At 43.4% G+C, this 19,951-nt stretch overlaps 1 protein-coding gene across 7 annotated transcripts in view; it reads right to left on the bottom strand.

Annotated features, from left to right (window-relative positions):
• Window positions 1–3,578: 3,578 nt before the first annotated feature.
• Window positions 3,579–19,951, bottom strand: part of BCAS1 (brain enriched myelin associated protein 1) — a 74,287-nt gene continuing 57,914 nt past the window's right edge. For 4 of the 7 annotated variants that reach the window (XM_066387454.1, XM_066387453.1, XM_066387452.1 and 1 more), the window contains 4 exons: window positions 16,328–16,501; window positions 9,797–9,862; window positions 6,708–7,040; window positions 3,579–4,565 (listed from right to left, as the gene is read on the bottom strand). In XM_066387454.1, the coding sequence (XP_066243551.1) occupies window positions 4,491–4,565; window positions 6,708–7,040; window positions 9,797–9,862; window positions 16,328–16,501 (648 nt within the window). In that variant the 3' untranslated portion in view covers window positions 3,579–4,490. The remainder of the gene's footprint in view (window positions 4,566–6,707; window positions 7,041–9,796; window positions 9,863–16,327; window positions 16,502–19,951) is intronic. The other 3 variants (XM_066387457.1, XM_066387458.1, XM_066387456.1) reach the window with 2 other exon arrangements.

The following is a 19,951-nucleotide window of genomic DNA, read 5'->3' as shown; positions in this document are numbered from 1 at the left end:
GAACATGCCCAGTTTGGCCCTCTTGTTTTAGTTCTCTTCATTAAATTTGACAGCTTTCTACAAGTCAATCAACAAACATATTCCTAAGAGCTGCGTCAGCCCAACCTCCCATTTAGGCAATGAGGGAAAAGGGCCCAGCCAGAGGTTATAGGACCCCTGGTCCTGGAACTCCCCGATGTGGCCAGATTTAAATGACAAACATCCTACTTGAGAGTAAATTGATTAAGCAATACGTTCCTTCAATGGACATCACTGGCAGAATTGTGGCGGGGTGCTATTTTATCAAGAAGTGATCTTTTGGGGGAGAAAAGCCATACAGGTGCACGCCAGTCCCCTCATTATGAAATGTAACAAAGGGAGCAATTAAGTTTAGTTAGGGAGATACAGCTGTAAATTAGATAATGCATTAAAAAATATTCTACACACTGGGAAGTGTGATCATCTAAGGTGTTATTACTATATATAACCCTTATTTCAGTGAAATTGCATGGGTTGCTCTGTCTGCTAGGGCTAGTTAAAGGGCCAGGGAATGGAGAGGCTCCAAGGAGTACCTTTCTGGGGAAGGGAAACAGAGGTGAAAGGGTTAAACTCCTCAGAAAACCAATTTATGCAAAGGGCAGGATCCTGACTGCATTCAGGCCAGCGCTAAAGATCTGAATGACAAATGTACTGAATTTGCTGCTCTGTAAGTGACTTCTTTTCTTCCTAATGAAGCCCATACTTTTCCAGTGGGCCAGGCCACTTTATTTGCACTGAGGGCATGAACAAGATTCTAGACCACAGGGGAGCCTAACTCTGCTTACCGTGGGAACTGCCTTTAAAAAAGGCTTAACAACAAGGGACACGGGGAGGATGGCTAAAGCCAACCCTTCCCTTCCTATGTCTCCGCAGAGCGCAGTCTCTGCGCTTGCTCCTTGGGTGAGTGAATCATTGAAATCACTTTCCTGCTCTTTAAGGAAGGTAGGCTAGCCAATTGCATTTTTTTAAGCTGAAGATCAATTTGGGACTATTTGACATAAGAAATGGCATTTGTCAGGCTCAGTGTGTGAAAATCTGCTCCCTTCCAGGCTCTCTGAACCGGAGCCAGCAGGACTGGTTTAAAGAGCCAGCAGATTTTAGCCTCTTGGAATCTAATTTAAATCTGGGCTGTTTGCAAACAAACAGGGACCAGCCAGCTACAGTGTTTTGTGTGTGTGTGTGTGTGTGTGTGTGTAAATCCTTGAAGAGGGGAGTGGTGGGGTTTACAACAAAAACTCAAGAACTTCACTTTCTTTCTCTTTTTCCTCCCTTTGGGCATTTTTTGGGGGGTATTTGTCTCTTTCCCCAAAATGATGACTTCATGAGGGACCTCGGGGCTGCCGAGAACAACTGAGCTTTTGAACGAATTCTTATATGGATATCAATCAACGAGTCACCTTCAGCTGCAACTGGGAAGTGGAGTTTTTGTTTTTTGTTTTTTGGTTTTCCCCTAATGGCGGCCATTTCAGCTCAATAGCTCAATTCTTGGGAAAGGCCACTTCTTCTTGACGTTGGAGAGGACACAGTTCCCTGCGCACCTAAAAATAAACCAGTAAACAAGTAAATGAGAACACACGCTTTAAAAAGGCACCTTTGCCCCCTTCCCCCAGGTCTCAATTTCTGTTTCAGTTTCAGGGTGATTTTAACACCTTTTTTTTTTTTTTTTTGCTAAAAGAACTTCAGTCCCTCTGTGAATCCTGTCCTGAGCTCACTCGAGGGAGTCTGTTTGTTGTCATCTAGTTCAGCACGAGGCATGGAAATGCGTTTTTATTGTAAATGCTCAGAAATAGGCTCTCGACTGAAACAAACAAAAAACCGTAAAACAAAAACCACACAAAACTCAAAAAATGGAGTTTTAACTTGCTTCTTAGGCTACAATTGGGTAGAGTTCCCCCTTAACCCCCCCCCCCCCCCCAAGTCAGCTCTGGCTTAAATGTTCATGCTTTAAAGAAAACCAAACAAGCGATTTCATTAAAAGATCGCTCTCCTTTTTGGCCAAGGAGATGGGAAACCAGTTATAGAAGCTGTTGGCATGCTTTGCAGGGTAATTCTCAGCAAAGTACCTCTTTTAAAAAAATTAAAAAAAATTTTTTTTTCTGGGGAGATAGGGGACGGGCAGGTTCCTTCTGTATTAAGTGACTCAGTTCCTCCTGGGGGCGTTCCGAAAACCCAGAGCCCAATGAGGTGAAACTTGTCAACGATGCTATCACCTTTCTTAATGGACTGGGGTGGCCCAGGCAACCCCCCTGGTGTTTTGAGACAAAGGAATAACCAGCTGCCTGGTCCCCTTGAATTTTCCCGTGGAGGACTGAGGGAAAGTCACCTCGACCAAGGGCTTCCCCAAAGGGTTTCCCCCAACCCCCGATTCGTGCCACATTAAACATTTGGACACGTAGTGGCATGAGGTCATTCTCAACTGGCTGAGTCGCAGGTGCTGAGTAATCTCCAGGTTTGGGCAGAAGATCTGAAGAAGCTATCTCCGCTGCAAGGGTCTTTGTTGGAAACCTCGCATCCAGGAGGCCACAGCGGCAAAGGGCCCCTAACAAGGATTTTTAGAGATAACTTCCCCACCCCAAACACATTTTCTAAATGCCTTCTTGCCAGAACCATGGTTTTATTTGCCTAAAGTGCAGACTTAGGAGAATATATTAAATTTATTTCCGATCAAGGTGTGATGGCTCGATCACACGTGATAGATTTGTATGAGCCAGTGTGTGTGCATCTGTTAGTTACATGCATCTATTTGTATGTATGAATATGAATGTGCGCATGTGTTTATCCATTTCTGTATGCATTTATGTGTGTATGTTCATACGCATGAACACATATGCAATCCTGCTTGTAGGTATGAATGTGTGTACCTGTAGTGGACCTTGCCCACGCGGACAGCCTCTAGTTGCTAAGGGATCCCAGCTTCTCAGCACAATGGAAGCTGCTTGCCCTTCTCACCCCCTCCCAAGGTGGCCCATGACTCACCAATAAGGGTACAAAGGCCGCCCCCCCTTGGTTCAAGGTAGCACCAGCTGCGTGGTGCAAGTCATACTGTAGCGCCCCCTGGGGATCATGCAACTCAACTGCAGCTGAGCCCAATGGGCTCAGCTCCTTCCCAGTCCTGTTCTATTCCTCCCTCTCCACCCGAGCCCTCCCTCTCTATATCACATGCACGGGAATGAATCCCTGTCTCAGGCTCTGCTCTAGGCAGCCTGGCCCAGGACAGTGCCTTTATATATGTGCCTGTGTATGTGCGAATGTATGTGCACCCACATACCAGGAAATCTAGGGGGTCTGGGAGAGCAGGCAAGCTGAGAGAATAGCATTGATTTTTTTTTTTAACTGGGGAAGATAAAGGCATCTCAGACATAGGATATGAGAGACCTGCTTTAAAAGTGGAAAATTAAAAGATGCTTTAGATGTAAATGTATTTTTTTATTAAATCAAAGAAAGATACAGTGTACATGATATCCGTCAATCATATGCTACTTTTAAATTACATTTTAATAGATTCACGGTCCTATTTACTCCTCTGTACAAGTATTAAAAAAAAACCTCAGGTATTTGAATAAACTTCTGTAAATTTTTATTAACTGGGGTTATGGGAAGGGTTTTATCAGAGCACATCCTGAGAATATTAGAAAATTACAGACAGACTTGAGATAAGTGTCAGAAAGAACAGATGAAGCAAGCCCCTTGGCCATCTGAGAAACATTAATAATGTAAGATCCAAGAGACCACATCTTTGTTAGGGACACAGGATGCACGATTTAAAATGGAGCCCCGGGTGCCCCCTTGTGTTGCAAAATAAAGTTGCAACTTCATTTATTCGCTTTTTTTTTAAAGTTGTAATTCTTGCCCTTTTCACTGAGCCTCAAAACAGCAATTGTTTTCCCAAATCGTTTCAAGCCCTCTCCGGTCAATCTTGCCCCTCTCGTCAATCACTTTCAAGGACTCTATTTGAAAAACAACTCTTATTCATTCCTTTTTTTCCGTTCCCCACACATTCCATTCCAGGAAATTGGCAACCCCCCAACACAGAGCCCGTGTCCTTTCTCCTTGAAATGTGAACTTAAACAAATGGATTTTCCTCTCTCCTCTTCAAGCTTAGGATGAGCCTGTGTTTACTACAAAGCTAAATTCCTTCCAGTAGCCATTTCTTCCCTGCAACTTACTCATCACTGCCATTTTTCATAACCAGAAAGCATCCCTCCAACCCACCCCCAACCATCGACTCTTCTGACCTGACTAGTGAACCTGCTAAACCATCCTTACAATTATTTACCAGGAAAGATTGGACTAGAGTCGTAAATAATACACCTCGATATACAACAGCTCAGGCTTAGTTTTAAGTAGGCAGAATTTCATTTGATGGCCATCAGAAGAAAAGAATATATACATGGAGTGGATCTGGGGAGGAGATGGGTAGGGAGGAGGCATCTTGGTGGCAGGAGGACTTGGTGGGAACTGTGGCGATTTGTTTACTTGGATTTGCCAACTGGTCCAATGGATACGGGGTCTGTTTGCACCTGAGCATCCAACATCCGCTTTGGTCCCTGGAGAAGAAGATAAAGAAATATTTCCTAATGAAGAGCTGCTATATCAATAACAACAACCGCCATTTATTTAGCACTTACTTTGTGCCAAGTGCTGTGCTCAATAAATCCACTTTACTCGTCATCAGATACCCAAGTTCAATGCCCAGTTATGTGACTTTCTAGCTCTGTGAAATCCTGGACAAATAACTCATTGTGCTTCAGCATCTTTGTCTTTTAAAATGGGGGTGACATGACTCACCTCAGAGAGCTGTTCTAAGGTAGAGTTTGTACTTGTAATGCGCTTAAGAACAGTGCCTGTGGTGTAGAAAACCCTCCACAATCATATCTCACATCAGACACCCTCTCTCATTACTTTCTAATCACACTGCCCAGTTTTTCTTATAAAATGTATCACATATGAAACAATGTTATGTATCTAACGTCTGTCTCCATCAGAATAGAAGCTCTGTGACTTCAGAGTAATATGATGACATCAATCATAAAACTTTGCACTTGGGGTCTGAGAGTCCTCTTTCGAATAAGATCTTCAGAGATGCTGTTCTGAAGACCAAACCTGGGCCAAGGGAACCATCGCCCTCACTTTCTTCTACCCGTTAGAGGTCACCAATCCCTAAGATACTCCTGGGACAGAGTGATTATGAATGACCAGGTAGGTTTAGGGCAGTGTGCTTCATGTAACTGTCCTGCTTTTATTGCAACATAAAGATTAACCCCAGTTCACGACTGGCATCAGTGTTATTTCCTTGCCTTGTCCTCCTGGCTCAACCCAGATTCCCCTGCGTCCTAGGTCTGATTTCACTTGCTTCTCCTCCTGGTTTATGCCTGATCACCTTATCATCTTAGTAATGACCCTTTAGACACTCCTTGTTTGCCAGGATTTACAGTCTCCCAAATATAATGAAACATTTCCGAGTGTCCTATTTCACTCTACCTATATCCATCCATCCATCCATCCATCCATCCATCCATCCATGCATTCATGTATCCATCAGTCCATGCATGCATGCATCTGTCCGTCTATCCATCCCTCCATCTAGCAAAAACTTATGGAGTTTCTACTATGTTCTAGCCACCATCTTGGGGAGGACATCACATTTTCCCATGACAGATATAGACACTGTCTTCCAAAAACCAACAGCCTAGGGGAGGAAACAAAGAACCAAATATAAAGAAATAAAGGACACAAAAGGTTAATTATTTAATGTCTGGCCTCCATTCATCTCCAACTGGGCTTCCCTGGCTTCCCTGAAGGGAAGGAGCAAAGTGTTAGTCACCTCTGTATACCGAGTCCCCAGGTTCAGGTTTAGAGCAATCTCCCTAATTTAAATTCTTCAAGACTCCCTTAGGCCAGTGGTCCCCAACCTCCAGGCTGCAAACCGGTACTGGTCCGTGGGCCATTTGGTATCGGTCCGCAGAGAAAGAATAAATAACTTACATTATTTCTGTTTTATTTATATTTAAGTCTGAACGATGTTTTATTTTTAAAAAATGACCAGATTCCCTCTGTTACATCCATCTAAGACTCACTCTTGACGCTTGTCTCGGTCACGTGATACATTTATCCGTCCCACCCTAAAGGCCGGTCCGTGAAAATATTTTCTGACATTAAACCGATCCGTGGCCCAAAAAAGGTTGGGGACCACTGCCTTAGGCCACAGATAAACAGAGATGCTTCTTGTCCCTGTCCCTGTCCCTGCCAGCATCTCCCTGCCCTTGCTTTCTGTCTACCAGTCAGACTACACTTCAGTTCTCTGCTGACTCTCCAGCACACCTGGGTACCGGTGGTCCCACTGCCTGGAACACATTCTGCCTTCGAACCTCCTTCTTTTTCCTCTGTCCACCCTTCCTCTGAGACGGCCTCCCTGACACTCCTCTCAAACTCAAGGCCAGGCCACGTCCTCACCCCCAGACTGCCCTTACCTGCGTGCCTTCTACCTCCTAGCTCTTCCCAGCCCATCAATCCCGCCCTGACTGTCGCCTCTAGACAGCAAGGCCTACAGCGCCTGGCACACAGCAGGTGCTGAATAAATATTGTTTGTCCAATGCCCGGCCAGCTCCTCGCCAATCGACCCCCTCTAGAGGTGGGAAGCACACCCCTGGCAGGAGATCCCAGAAAGAAATGCTGAAAGATCCACCTACCAGGCCCTTGAAGAAGCCCCCGAGGGACTGCCGCCGCTTCTCTGGTCTCTTTTGGGGTTTGTCCCCGTTCTGCAGCGAGTTGGCCTCCACCACCACGGGCTCTGCGCTGGCGGCCACTCCTGCGCCTGCACCTGCACCTGCACCTGCACCTGCGCCCGCACGCGCACACGCGCATGGGGCCGGCTCTTTGGCTTCCTGCTTGTTGTTGCTCTTCTGCTTGTTGGTCTCGGCCGTGGCCTTCTTGTCCTTGGAGGAGCCCTCCTTGCCCTTCTGGCCAGCTCCTGCCGGCTCCGGCTCTGGTGGCGAGATGGCCTTCTCCGGAGAGTTCAAGGTCTACAGCGAGTTCAAACACAAGGCATCTTAGCGGCTGCAAGACAACTCTCAATAGCAGGTGAATAAATGTGTTAAAACAGAGATGTTCAAATGCTGGACGGTACCTACATTTTCATGAGCCCTGGGTGTATTGAAGGAATAAAAGAAAAAGAAAAATGTGCCAATATTTATTATGGTGCAAGATCACAGTAGGGAACACTTATTTATTCATCTAATAATTTGTTCATTTCATGCTTTCCCAGCAAACATCTTCCTCCTCCTTCTGGAACCAGAACTGGGGTTTTCCTTGGGGAACTGATCTCTCTCCTCTCCATCTAATCCTTGGGGTTTAGTTGAACTAATTATACCCCTGGACAGAGCATGTGACTCAGGCCCGACCAATCAGATCATTGCATGCGACTGGTTCAGGACAGCCAAAGACTGCTAAAAACTGAGCTCATCTCAGAGCTTTGCTACAACCACCAGAGAAAGTCTTGCTCCTTTTCTGTTGGATTTATTATTATATATTGATTGATTTGAGACAGAGAGAGAGAAAGAGGAACAGACATTTGTTGTTCCACTTATTTATGTATTAATTGGTTGCTTCCTGTATGTGCAAACCTGCAACATTTGTGAATGGGGATAGCAGTCTAATCAACTAAGCTACTTGGCCAGGGTCCTTTTATGTTGAATTTAAAGATAAAAACCTGAAGTTTCCAAAGCCAACACCATGTCCAGAAAAAAATCTGCTTGAAAATTAGCTAATAAAGAAGAAAGCTGAGAGATGAAGAGAGAAAGAGAGAACCCATGCACTTGATGGCACTGTGTGTGCCCCTGGATCGAGCTGTTCCTGAAGCTCTCTCATGCTTACTTCTGTTTTGAGAGGGTTTCTGTACTTGCAACCACACATGACTCTTTTCTTGGGGATACCTGTTCTTTATGTCTATCTTGATTTCTGGTGTGAAACTGTCCTCTTGCTTCTACAAACAGTGATAAAGAAGATGACTGTTTTATTTATAATTTAGAATGTTCATACTTTCATGCTAAAGTGAAATGTTTACAATCCTACTTGGTTACTACAATTTGGAGGGATGAGGCTGTAAAATCCAAAATTCTAAAAAAAAAATTCTGGGTAAATTACAGATAACAGAAAAATCCATTAGGAAGTAAAAGGCTTTTCCCACAATTTACTTGAACTGAAACACCTGTAGGGCCAGACAGATTAAAATAAAACCATGACTGAGGCTAGGGGTAAGAATAATTGCAAGCAGAACTTATTTCCCCAGCTGTGAAACTGACATAAGGCTAAAGAAATAGTTCTCTAGTGTAAGAAATGCACCAGTCCAAGCAACACTGTCTTTAATGTTAGGGAGACAGTTTGGAGTAGGGAGACTATGGTGAACTGAATGTCACATGCCCTGTGTAAACAGCTGCCCAGACCCAGTCAAGAGATGCTATGTGGGATTACAGATTTGTTTTTTCAATGGAAACTTAAAATTGAAAATTTTAAATGCAAAATACAGTATGTCCATTTTTAAATGGTGACATCTAAAGTTTTAAAGCCCTATTCATAGCAAACAATCATAGCACAAGGACCCCTGTGGTCCACATTTGATGTACTGGATATATGTTTACAACCTCTGATTCATAAATTTATATACTGTCCCTAGGTCCAGAAATTCTATGACAGAGTGACAGTTTGATAAGACAGAGACCAGAGAACTGTAATTCACATCCATGGATTAAACACACCAATGAGAAAGAAGTGAGAAGGTAGAAAAAAGATTCCCCAGGTTGCTGCCCTCTGAGGGGCAGAATCCTTTGTAGGAAGCAGCATCAGACATCCAGTGAAGCCGAGAAGCCGTTCCACAACCACATGTCCTAAATATTTCTGTTGGTTGCCTAAGTTGTAGCAAATGCTAAGATCCAGATGTCCAAATACAACAGACAGCCAGCCCCAAGTAGACACTCGCCTTCGAATGAGCCAAAGACTCCCACCACCACGCTCTTCAGAAAGGCCAGAAACCAGTGACCCCATTCAGACAGCTCATTAACTATTTTGGTTGTGTGGAAGATTGTAAGACACAGTGAGTAGCTAAAAACTTCGTGTCTGGAGTAAAAGGGACTTGGTTCTAGTGCCGCCACATCCTTGCTCTGTGGCTTGAAATAAACTGTTCGCTCTCTCAGCTTCCTCATCTGTGTGGGGATACTTAAAGAAATCATACCTCATGGTGCTGGGGGTACTATGTAAATTACCTAGTAACGGAGAGCCTATATGGAATGCCAAACATAAGGGGACCAATCGTTTTGATCTGTCTGGGAGTGAGGGGGTGCCAGGACATGAAATTTACAGTTTTGAAATCAGGAATGTCCTGGGAAAACTGATCATCCTGGTTTAACATCACCAGAGGTAACTTCCTGAGAGACTGTGTAGACCTGAGTGCCGGGGTACAGACGAGACATTCAGGAAATACTTGTTAAATCGAGTTTTCCTGTTACATTTAAGTCAAGACCTAAAGGATGGGAAGGAATTTTTCCACATGGAGAAGAGGGAAGAGTATGTGTAGAAGCTTTGCAATTAGAAATAGCTAGGGAAGTCTGGCTTGTTCATACTTGTATCTGCAGAGCCCATGTCAGTGCCTGGTAGACAGCAGGCGCTTAACTCAGAGATGTTTGATGAGTGGGCGTGGTTGAGGATTGCCCTGGAAATGAGGCTGGAGAGAACCAAGAGCATGCCAGCTAAACCCACCACCAAACCGAGTTCACAGGTCACTTACTTGGTAGCTGGAGTCTTTCCCATTTACTTCTTCTGAGTGGGTGATCCCTCCATCCCCTTTCACTGACTAAAATAACAAACAAACAATGGCCTTTCAGCTACCATTAGCACAGCAAGATAGAGAACGCAAAGGAAGTTCTGATATGGATGGCCATAGTCATTCGTTGTTGAGACTGAGATCAACACAAATGGAAGACCAAATGGAAATGGATTACTTGTGAGTTACACAATTTCAGTGTGGTTGGTCTATATCCAGAGTCTAGTTAAATTCAAGTGTTGGCCTCCAAAAATAACAACAACAACAAAAGTCTTAAACTCTGGGGTTAGGGATTCTGGAATAAATAAGTGATGATGAAAATACCAATTGAACATATTGAATGAATGACTCAATGAATGAACAGGTGGTCAAAAGTACAAACATCCAGTCATTAGATAAATAAGTACTAGGGATGTAATGTATACCATGATGACGATAGTTACCACTGCTCTATGATACATAGGAAAGTTGTTAAGAAAGTAAGTCCTAAGAATTCTCGTTGTAAGAAGAAACATTTTTTTTGCTTCTATTTCTTTTTATTGTACCTTTATGAGATGATGGATGTTAACTAAACTTATTGAAGTAATCATTTCACAATATATGTAAGTCAAACCTTTATTCTGTACACCTGCAACTCATACAGTGATATATGTCAGTTAGATCTCAATAACATTGGAAAAATAAAAATAGATGAATAAAAAAATTAAACCATTGGTAGCCTCCACTGGTGACATTTAGTGGTCCTTCCTTCCTTCCTTCCTTCCTTCCTTCCTTCCTTCCTTCCTTCCTTCCTTCCTTCCTCCCTCCCTCCCTCCCTCCCTCCCTCTCTATCCCCTTCCTTCCTCTGGGCATAACTCTCTTTCAGAGCCAAATTAGAATAGTTCATGTTGGGTTCTGTATTAAAAGAACCATAACCACAGAAACTTATTTTTTCCAGCTGTCAAAAATAGCAGTGTTCCTGTTTAAAGAGACTAAAATTCTTTCAGAGACTAATACTTTAAAGAACAGTCTGAAGCCTGTTAAGCAATTTCAGAGATTTTCCAGTGTGACACTGAGCAACTCTCTTCATGGAGTTTATTTCTGTTCATGAGTGTCAAAGGGGAAGCATGTCAGGATGTCCAGCCTGCAGTGTGCAGACAGGACCCGGTTGTGACATCCAAGCCTGGCAATATTAATAAAGTCATTTTCTATTTCTTTTATTGTGTCATGCATTCCTATAGCTTGATACTCTGAGGAATGTCTGAACCACATCAGACATTTATATATCTTAGATATTCAGGATTCTAGTGGAGATGTTTGGTGGTCAGTTCACATTTCCTTGAAAGGAATGAAAATGTGTTTTGATGGAGATCTAGTCCAACCCAAGTTGAAATCCATAAGAAGAATTGAGATGCCCTTTAAATTTAGTGTGAGTATATCAGCAACACTGTTTACCAAATTGGCCTTATTACAACAAATCCAAGGACCCAGGACCTGATAGAAATTTCCAGGATAAACAAGGGTTATGAGTCCAAACTCTGTGCCAAACCAAAAAACACATTTGAAATGAAATTGGACAGTTCAGACAAAATTACACAGTTAGAGGTAAATCTCATTTTTGTGACAAGGATATTCAGAAGACTATGTCCAAGCTTTATGTCAGTGACGTGTTCATTTCTTCCTTTTGCCTTGTCATTTCAATTAAGTGTAATTTTAGGGAAGGACAGGTAAGCCCAAGACATAAAAATGATGTTTGCACAGAAAACATTACTAAGAGAGTCACCAACGCAGAGTATTGGTTGTTCTATCCCCATTTATCTGCCTAGTATTTGCCAGGGGCACAGGAAGCAGAAAGAACATGAATACAAGGGTGAACTTTAGAATCAACAAAAACTTGAATTTGAGTTCTGGCTTTGCCTATTAGCAGCACGGTGACTTAGGGCAGATCGCTTAAACCCGGAGTCTCTGTGCCCTCATCTGCATAGTGGGGCAGGAGGAGTGTTTGTTTTACAAGGTTTTTATATTAATAAGTGAGTTGATACGTGCGAGGTGCTTCTAGCACAGTGCCAGTCACACCACTGGCATGCAATAAACACACGCCAGCTATTATTATTATACTATTAATAACTGTGAAGTACAGAATCCCCTTTAAGGGTAGAAAGGAATGCAAAACATTGAAGACAGAAACTGCTCACGCAAATGCTGCCTCCAGAAACCCTTCCTTAAAGAGCAGCTCCATGTTCATATCTAATACTCAGGGAAGAATATGAGATAAAAAAGTTTGGCTAGAAAATGTCTGGTTTTTTTAAAAAAATAATTATCATTGTAAACCACCATCTTTTTCCCCCTCCAGATAGTACATTTCAACAGGTTTTCTTAGACTATTGGATGAAATAAAATCAACAAAGAAACCCCTCTGATTTCATGACTGTCTCCTCATGTGGGCCTTTAATTTGCCCAATATTGAAGCTCACCATCTTTCTTACCTAAGCCTGAGAACGTTGTTCTAACAAAGCGTTTCTAACAAAACCAATAGTCTAAGGAGACTGGAGGAGGGTTAAATGAAAGAATGCATGTGACTTAGTTTGGAGGAGGAATGTACTTTTCAAGTACAAGGTGTTATTAGTATTGACAAATGTTAAATCTGTAGCTTTGTATTTCTATCTACCATCTTTATGGCTTCATCTGCCTACCTGGTTTGCGGGTAGATGAATACAGTTCTCTACCCACTCACTTTATAAAAATATACTAATGCTTCAACTACCCAATTACTTGACATACAGTTAAATTAATGCATCTTTTTTTATTTAGAGCATGACAGATGTCTTAGCTGTTCCTTGCAATTATTTTGAAAATCTGTAGGAGCCCAGAGGGCTTTTGTGAAGTGGGATATCTACCTATGCTGAATGTAACGTAAGAACTTATGTGGCTCTGTATTTTCTTTTCCTGGAAATAAAGTTATTTGAAAAAAAAAAGATATTCTGTCTATTTTTACTTTTAGAAGGTTAATTTCTAGAAAGAGAAAGATCTCTTTAGAAATGAACTGGGCAATGCGTTTATTAAAAATAAAAACTCAGCCAAGAGTTACTTTGTCATGGGATAGTAAATCTATCTGAGGTAAAATTAAGGGAAACAAAAACTAGAAGGTAGAAAATTAATGATCTGATGAATGGACTCAGATTACAAAACAAGGGGGATGCATTTGAAGTAGAGTTTTCTCCTTTCTCTCTCTATATATTTTTTGTATTTTTCTGGAGTGATAAGCGGGGAGGCAGAGAGACAGACTCCCGCATGCGCCCGACCAGGATCCACCCAGCATACCCACCAGGGGATGATGCTCTGCCCATCTGGGGTGTTGCTTCATTGCAACTGGAGACATTCTAGCGCGAGAGGTGGAGGCCATGGAACTATCCTCAGCGCCCGGGCCAACTTTGCTCCAGTGGAGCCTTGGCTGTGGGAGAGGAAGAGAGAGACAGAGAGGAAGGAGAGGGGGAGGGGTGGAGAAGCAGATGGGCGCTTCTCCTGTGTGCCCTGGCCAGGAATGAAACCTGGGACATTCCACACACTGGGCCGATGCTCTACCACTGAGCCAGCCGGCCAGGGCTTCTCCTCTATTAAGTCAATTATTTTTAAAAACCTATGTTTTGTATAAAAATATCTAAAATCAGTTAAAATATTCTCCTTTTTTCTCAAAAAAAAAAAGAAAAGAAGAGAAAAAGCTATAGCGATGAACCACATACTGTCTCTATTTTCAAGCAGCTTCTTTTCCTTCCTGCATAAATGCAAAGACTTTATTTTGGAAGTCATAAAATGTAACCTAAATGTGTTTCCTCAAAATAATTGCTGAAGCTGTGTCCAGAAGTCTGAACTCAGGGGATATTAACACAGCTGCATAAAGCCGGGTACGATAGTGTTCACACAGGTTAGTGGAGCACGTGTTGTAAGATCCATGGTGTGTGCTCACTGATCATGGCAGACAGTTAAAAATAAACATTTGTTTTACTAGTTAGTCTTGATTCTCTGTGAGGACAAGAACCATGCCTATTTATGCTCACTGCTGTATCCCTTAGTGCCTCGAATAAAGTGGGTGCTCAGTAATTATTTGTTCAATAAATGAGTAAATGAAATGCAACAAGTTGGAAACAAACCAATCGTTCATCAATAGAGCGATGGCTAATGTGTATGACACATCCAGACAATGTGATTCAATGAAATTGTCATAACGAGCGAGGTGGCTCTATGTCAGGGGTTGCAAACTCAAATACCCACAGGGATAGGACCAGGAACATACATGAGTGAGCTGGGCTGGGTGTGACAATAGGGAGTCATGGGGATTGTGGTTAAAGTGGAAAACTCAAGTCTTTCGTGGATTTGAATTAATTGCAACAGTAATAGAATGTTACAATGAAAACAAAACAGAATGCAAGATAAGGATCACTAGGATATCTGAAATTTTAGGGGAAATTCCAACAGTCACAAAGCTTTGGAGTTTAAACATTAAAAGGAACAATGTCCAAGCTCCCAGGTACCACCCTTTTATTGGGCAACAGGTAAGAACAGGGACATTGTGGGACCTGACAGTATGGGCCCACTGACGTGTGCTTTGAAAAATGTGTCCTCTCCTACCTCTACTGCTATGCTATGGAAAATCAATTTCAAAGGACTTTTGTTTCCAATTCTGTTCCCTTAACAGTTCAGATTTACCCAGTGTCTACTGCTAGAAAGTATCACTGAGCAATGGGTAGCTCTGGAGGATGAACTTAAGTAATGTGGAACCTCATTAGAATTTAAGGATTGTTTTTTTTTATTTTTATTTTATTTTATTGTTTTTTTGAATGGATGGTTTAGACGTCTTTCATGCTTTATTTGGAGGTCCTTATATTTTCCTCTCTCTTAAAGATTCAATTTATTGATATTTAGAGAGAGGACAGAGAGCAAGAGAGAACGGCAGAGAAAGGGGAGGAGTGGGAAGCATCAATAGTAGTTACTTGTCATATGTGCCTTCACCAGGCAAGCCCAGGGCTTCGAACCAGCGACCTCAGCATTCCAGGTCGATGCTTTATCCACTGCGCCACCGCGGGTCAGGCATTTCCTCTCTTTTAAATGAAGAAGTATCAGATTGGCTATTTCAAAGAGAAAATCATTCTGTGTGTGTGTGTGTGTGTGTGTGTGTGTGTGTGTGTGTGTGTGTGTGTATTTATTTATTTTTGTATCTCTCCACTACATGCAGAGACGAGAAAGCTAGGTCACACCCAGAGCTATGATGAGCTCTTCTGGGGATCCCACCTTCAATGTAGACGTGTTGCTAGAAACAGGCCACATGTTCTTTCCTTTCCTAACATCATGTAAAAATTGGTTTCAAAGTCTCAAATCTTGCTCTCCATGTTCAGTGCCAAGCTACAGAAAAACTGGCCAGGAATATAGATGGTGTTCTAGCCACCCGGGCTGCCCACGCCTTACCCTACGCATCTCACTCCGCTGAACCCGGCATAAAAGGAAATGATGCCCGTCAACAATTCTTAACAGAGTTATTTCTATTTGCTCCCACTCCCACTGACAAGGGTTTTTGTTCTGTTTTGTTTTATTTTGAGGACTAGAAAGAATTCCTGAACAGGTTGGGCCTGTGAAATTAGAGTGGCTTTCTCAAAGGATTAAATTCCCAAATGCTCCTGAAAATAAAGGCACACTCTAATGAAATTCTTGTTTTTCATTAAAAGAGAATTAAACCAATGACCTTCTACGTGTATTTTTTTTCTTTTTTTGGTCTTCCGACTGATTTGAGTTTTAGTTCATTACATTATTTAAGTTCTTGGATCTTTATATAGTAGTGTGCCTGAGTCTTATCGACACCGTAGGATGTCTGCCAACATTCTTTCCGTTTTATAGAAACTAAAAGTGTGGTGAAGTCACCAACTCAGTTATACATATTCATTATTAGAAAATTTTGTTGTCGTTCCCTTATCTGAGTTATCTACAAGTCAGCTTTGTCCAAACGTGTGGCACCCACATGTCACCTTCAGAATTCTTCCAATGTCAATATGTAACTTTGACTATTTATTACTGAGTCCTTTAACAATGCCAATGTTCTTTCCGTCAACCAGGGCATTCTCAAGGGAAACTGCCTGTTACCGCCACAATAAGAAAAGCACTATCATTTGCCATAAAGAGGAGGAGGACCTTTTAAAAGTAAATATAACTAAAAGTACACAATAATAGTAAGTTCTCGGGGGCACAGATTGTCATTTGCCAACACTCAGGACCCAAGGCTAACTCTTCCTTTGTTAAAAAAGGAGTTAAGTTAGCAGAGGTTAATGAAAGGTTACAAAATATTAGCAATAAATGAAGACTTTCTATAGGATGAAACTCAAAACCTAAAAGAGAGTTTTCTCACTTGCACAACTCATATGCCATGTACGCCAGCTACAGCTGTGTCTCCCGTGCTCGTGACACAGGTCTTTATTCTCAGAAGCTGTCCTAGGGTCTGCCGTTTTTCTGTACCAGGAACACGTGGCTTACCATTTGTCTGAGAAACGCCATCAGGGAGGTTCTTGGTGGTTTGCGTTCTTCTCTTTTGAGCTTTGCTTCTGTGGGTTCAGGTGGGGTGTCTCCCTCGTCGTTGAGATCCACTGTCTGTAAGGCTGAGTCTACCTCCTCAGACTTTACAACCTCTACTGGTGATTCACACACCACCTGGATTATTTTGCCAGGTAATAAGACAGTGAAACAAACAAACAAACACCCCACATTCCCCCCAAACATGTTTTTGAAGCAGGATCTTGGTTGCCCCTTTGTCTGCCTAGTGGCTACAGGTGTAAATCTATGACCGTTTCTACACAGGCACATCTTCAAGAAGGAACACTCATATCATAGAAGGTGCTCTTGTGACTGATTTCTGAACAGCTGCCAAAAGACTGACTTGGAGGCAAAATATCTATCCCATGAAGGCACAGGCTTGGACAGGAAGTCCCTTTTGGGGACTGCCCCTCAAAATCTGCTCAGGCCCTGGCCAGTTGGCTCAGTGGTAGAGCATCGGGCCACCGTGTGGAAGTCCCTGGTTTGATTCCCGGCCAGGGCACACAGGAGAAGCGCCTATCTGCTTCTCCACCCTTCCCCTTCTCTTTTTTTTCTATTTTTCTCTTCCCCTGCTGCAGCCAAGGCTCCTTTGGAGCAAAGTTGGCCCGGGTGCTAAGGATGGCTCCATGGCCTCTTCCTCAGGTGCTAGAATGGCTCTGGTTGCAGCAGAGCAAGGCCCCAGATGGGCAGAGCATCGCCCCCTGGTGGGCCTGCTGGGTGGATCTTGGTCGGGCATAAGCGGGAGTCTGTCTCTGCCTCCCTCAGAAAAAAATAAAAACAACAAACAAACAAACAAAAAACCTGCTCAAAATCCCTTCCATTCTAGAAGGCCCACCTCTCTGGTATGCCATAAAGATAAATTACACCTGGCCTTGTGTAAAAATGAGGAGGAGTCATTCCCTTAAGAGTCCAGCTTGACAGATGGTGACCAGGACAACTTTCATTCAACATCCTAGTTCCCTGCAACCGCTGAGAGCTGTCTTCTGTGCAGAAAGGATAATGTGAAAGCCACTCCACGAAGGGACTCCACCTCCTCAGTCACCCACTTCCCACCACACCCCAGACCAGTCCTGCGCCATTGTTGTTTAACTGAAGTTCATGCTTTCAGAAGAGAAATGAACTTGGCAATAGAATGCTGGCTAAGCTGCTTACGGCCCCCAGCAAGGTGCCCAGTGACCTCACCGTCCCTTGAACGTCTGTTGTGGGAAAGGCTGGCCGGCGATGAATGGAGAGCCCGGGGTCTGATTCACCTGCACTCTGACCTCAACACGTGCTCTCTCACGTGGCCTGCTGCCTCTGTGCTGTGCCCCAGTCACCTCTGGGACAGTCCTGCATTCGCTTTGTTTCTTGCAACAGGACAGGGGTAACCGGCCTGGAGATAGTTTTATAATTTTGTTTGTTTGCTCAGGCAGGGATTGGCAAACCACTACCAAACCCACCCTGAGTCTCCATTCAGGGATGGCCTCCAAGCTAAGAATGGATTTTACATTCTTAAAGGGTGGTTGTAAGCATTTTTTTTTTTAAGATGAAAAATATCTAAAAGAGACTGTGTGTGGCCTGTGTGTGGCCAGAAGTCTAAAATAATGACTATCTGGCCCCTGATACACAGGTTTGCTGTCCCCGCCTCAGAAAGAAGCACTCCTTGTATGGGTCCTTCCTGGGGCCAGACCCCAGCCACTGCAGGATCGTATTTTGCTGTCAGCAAGCAGGGGAAGGGACCTGACTGACTTATTTCCAGAAGCACAGGAGGCTTGTGGAGAAACCACTCACCTGGCCTGCGGGGCAGAACACACCACTGGTTTGCAAACAACCCAGATGATTCAATAGAGCAGTGGTCCCCAACCTTTTTTGGGCCACGGACCGGTTTAATGCCAGAAAATATTTTCACGGACTGGCCTTTAGGGTGGGACGGATAAATGTATCACGTGACTGAGACAAGCGTCAAGAGTGAGTCTTAGACAGATGTAACAGAGGGAATCTGGTCATTTTAAAAAAATAAAACATTGTTCAGACTTAAATATAAATAAAACGGAAATAATATAAGTGATTTATTCTTTCCCTGCAGACCGGTACCAAATGGCCCACAGACCGGTACCGGTCCGCGGCCCGGGGGTTGGGGACCACCGTAATAGAGGACACTTGGTCTCTGCACTATCCACAGGAGGAGGAAGGTGCCTGACCATCCACAAATTGGAATGAAAGAACACCCTGCAATACGACCTCTCTCCACCTTTTGCTCTTAAACTATTGGACTGACTTCTAGCATTTTTACTCTGTAAGCAACGATCTAGGTTGGGGAGTTACAAACTCAAAGTCCCCAGGAGCCATGGAGTTGGCTTTCAGCAGGTGATCTCAGCATGGACTGGCCAGAGAGACGGCTGAAAGGAGGGCGGGGACTCCTGGGAACAAAAGCCCAGTTGTCCCATGTGATGGATGGTATTCCAAGACTACAGCACTGGATCAGTCAAATACAGCATGTTTGTGAGGAGGCTTCACTGAAGGGTCTGTGACCCGGTTCCGGCTCTAGGAAACCAGGCTCAGACCGAGCCAAAGGAGAGACTGGGATTTGCAGTCAAACGTGGTCATGGATATCCACGACTGGGCTTGATTTAATTCAGTTGTGTTTCTGAGAGATAAGCTTCAGCTACAGGAGCCCTGGGGTCAGCCTGACCTGCAGGCAGCTGACACAGTGATTAGGAGCGTAGCCTCTAGCACCAGCCTTGCCTGAGTCTAGATCTCGACTCTGCCTCTCACAGGGGGTCTAAATAAACCAAGGTCCCCATTCAACATCTTTGTGCCCATCTTTTCTCATTTTTCAATGGGAACACCATATACATCACAAAGTTGTTTTCAGAACCAAGTCAGGCAATGCACACAAAGTTCCTGAAACAGTGCCTGGTATACAGTAAGCCCTCAGTTATTACTACTGTGTGTTACTTGTGTTATGATGAGAGCTCTTTACTGGAATCACTCACCATGTGCAGAGATGATACAGATAACTACCTGTGATTGTGCCTGTCATTGTGCAAGGTAGTTTTAGTATATAGTACCTCAGGAAATAGTTTCAGAGGCAGCTCATAGCAGATAACGTTATCGCTATCAACAGAGGAAGTATCTGAATGGCTGACTGACTTAGCCAAAGCCACATCATACAGGTAAGTAGCCATTTCAAGGAGGGTAAAATTTTCTACCAATAACAGAATATCTAAGGATGACTTAATCAATAGTGATATGGAGCAAAAAGTTTGAGAGTCAGAGGTTCTGTGATTGGTTTAGTGGCTCCATAATGTCTCTGAGAACCGGGGCACTTTCTATACTTTGTCTCTCTGCCATCCTTGCCATGCTGGACTTTCATCCTTTTATGTGCTACCTCATGGATATATAGTAGCTGCCACAGGTCCAGGCATCACGTCCTCCACCCAATATCCTAAGAAGGAAGGAAGATCACAGCTAAAGATTTGCTCCTCATGAACTTCTGTGTTCTAATCTCCTACCTCAGGTCACATTTCATTGGCCAAAAGTAGGTCACATTTTTTTAACACTGAGGCTAATTACTTGTGAAGAAAA

This window comes from Saccopteryx leptura, chromosome 5, assembly GCF_036850995.1.
Source record: "Saccopteryx leptura isolate mSacLep1 chromosome 5, mSacLep1_pri_phased_curated, whole genome shotgun sequence".
NCBI classification, from domain to species: Eukaryota; Metazoa; Chordata; class Mammalia; order Chiroptera; family Emballonuridae; genus Saccopteryx; species Saccopteryx leptura.
Note: the sequence above shows the minus strand (reverse complement) of the source record. Positions and strands in the feature narration are given on the sequence as shown.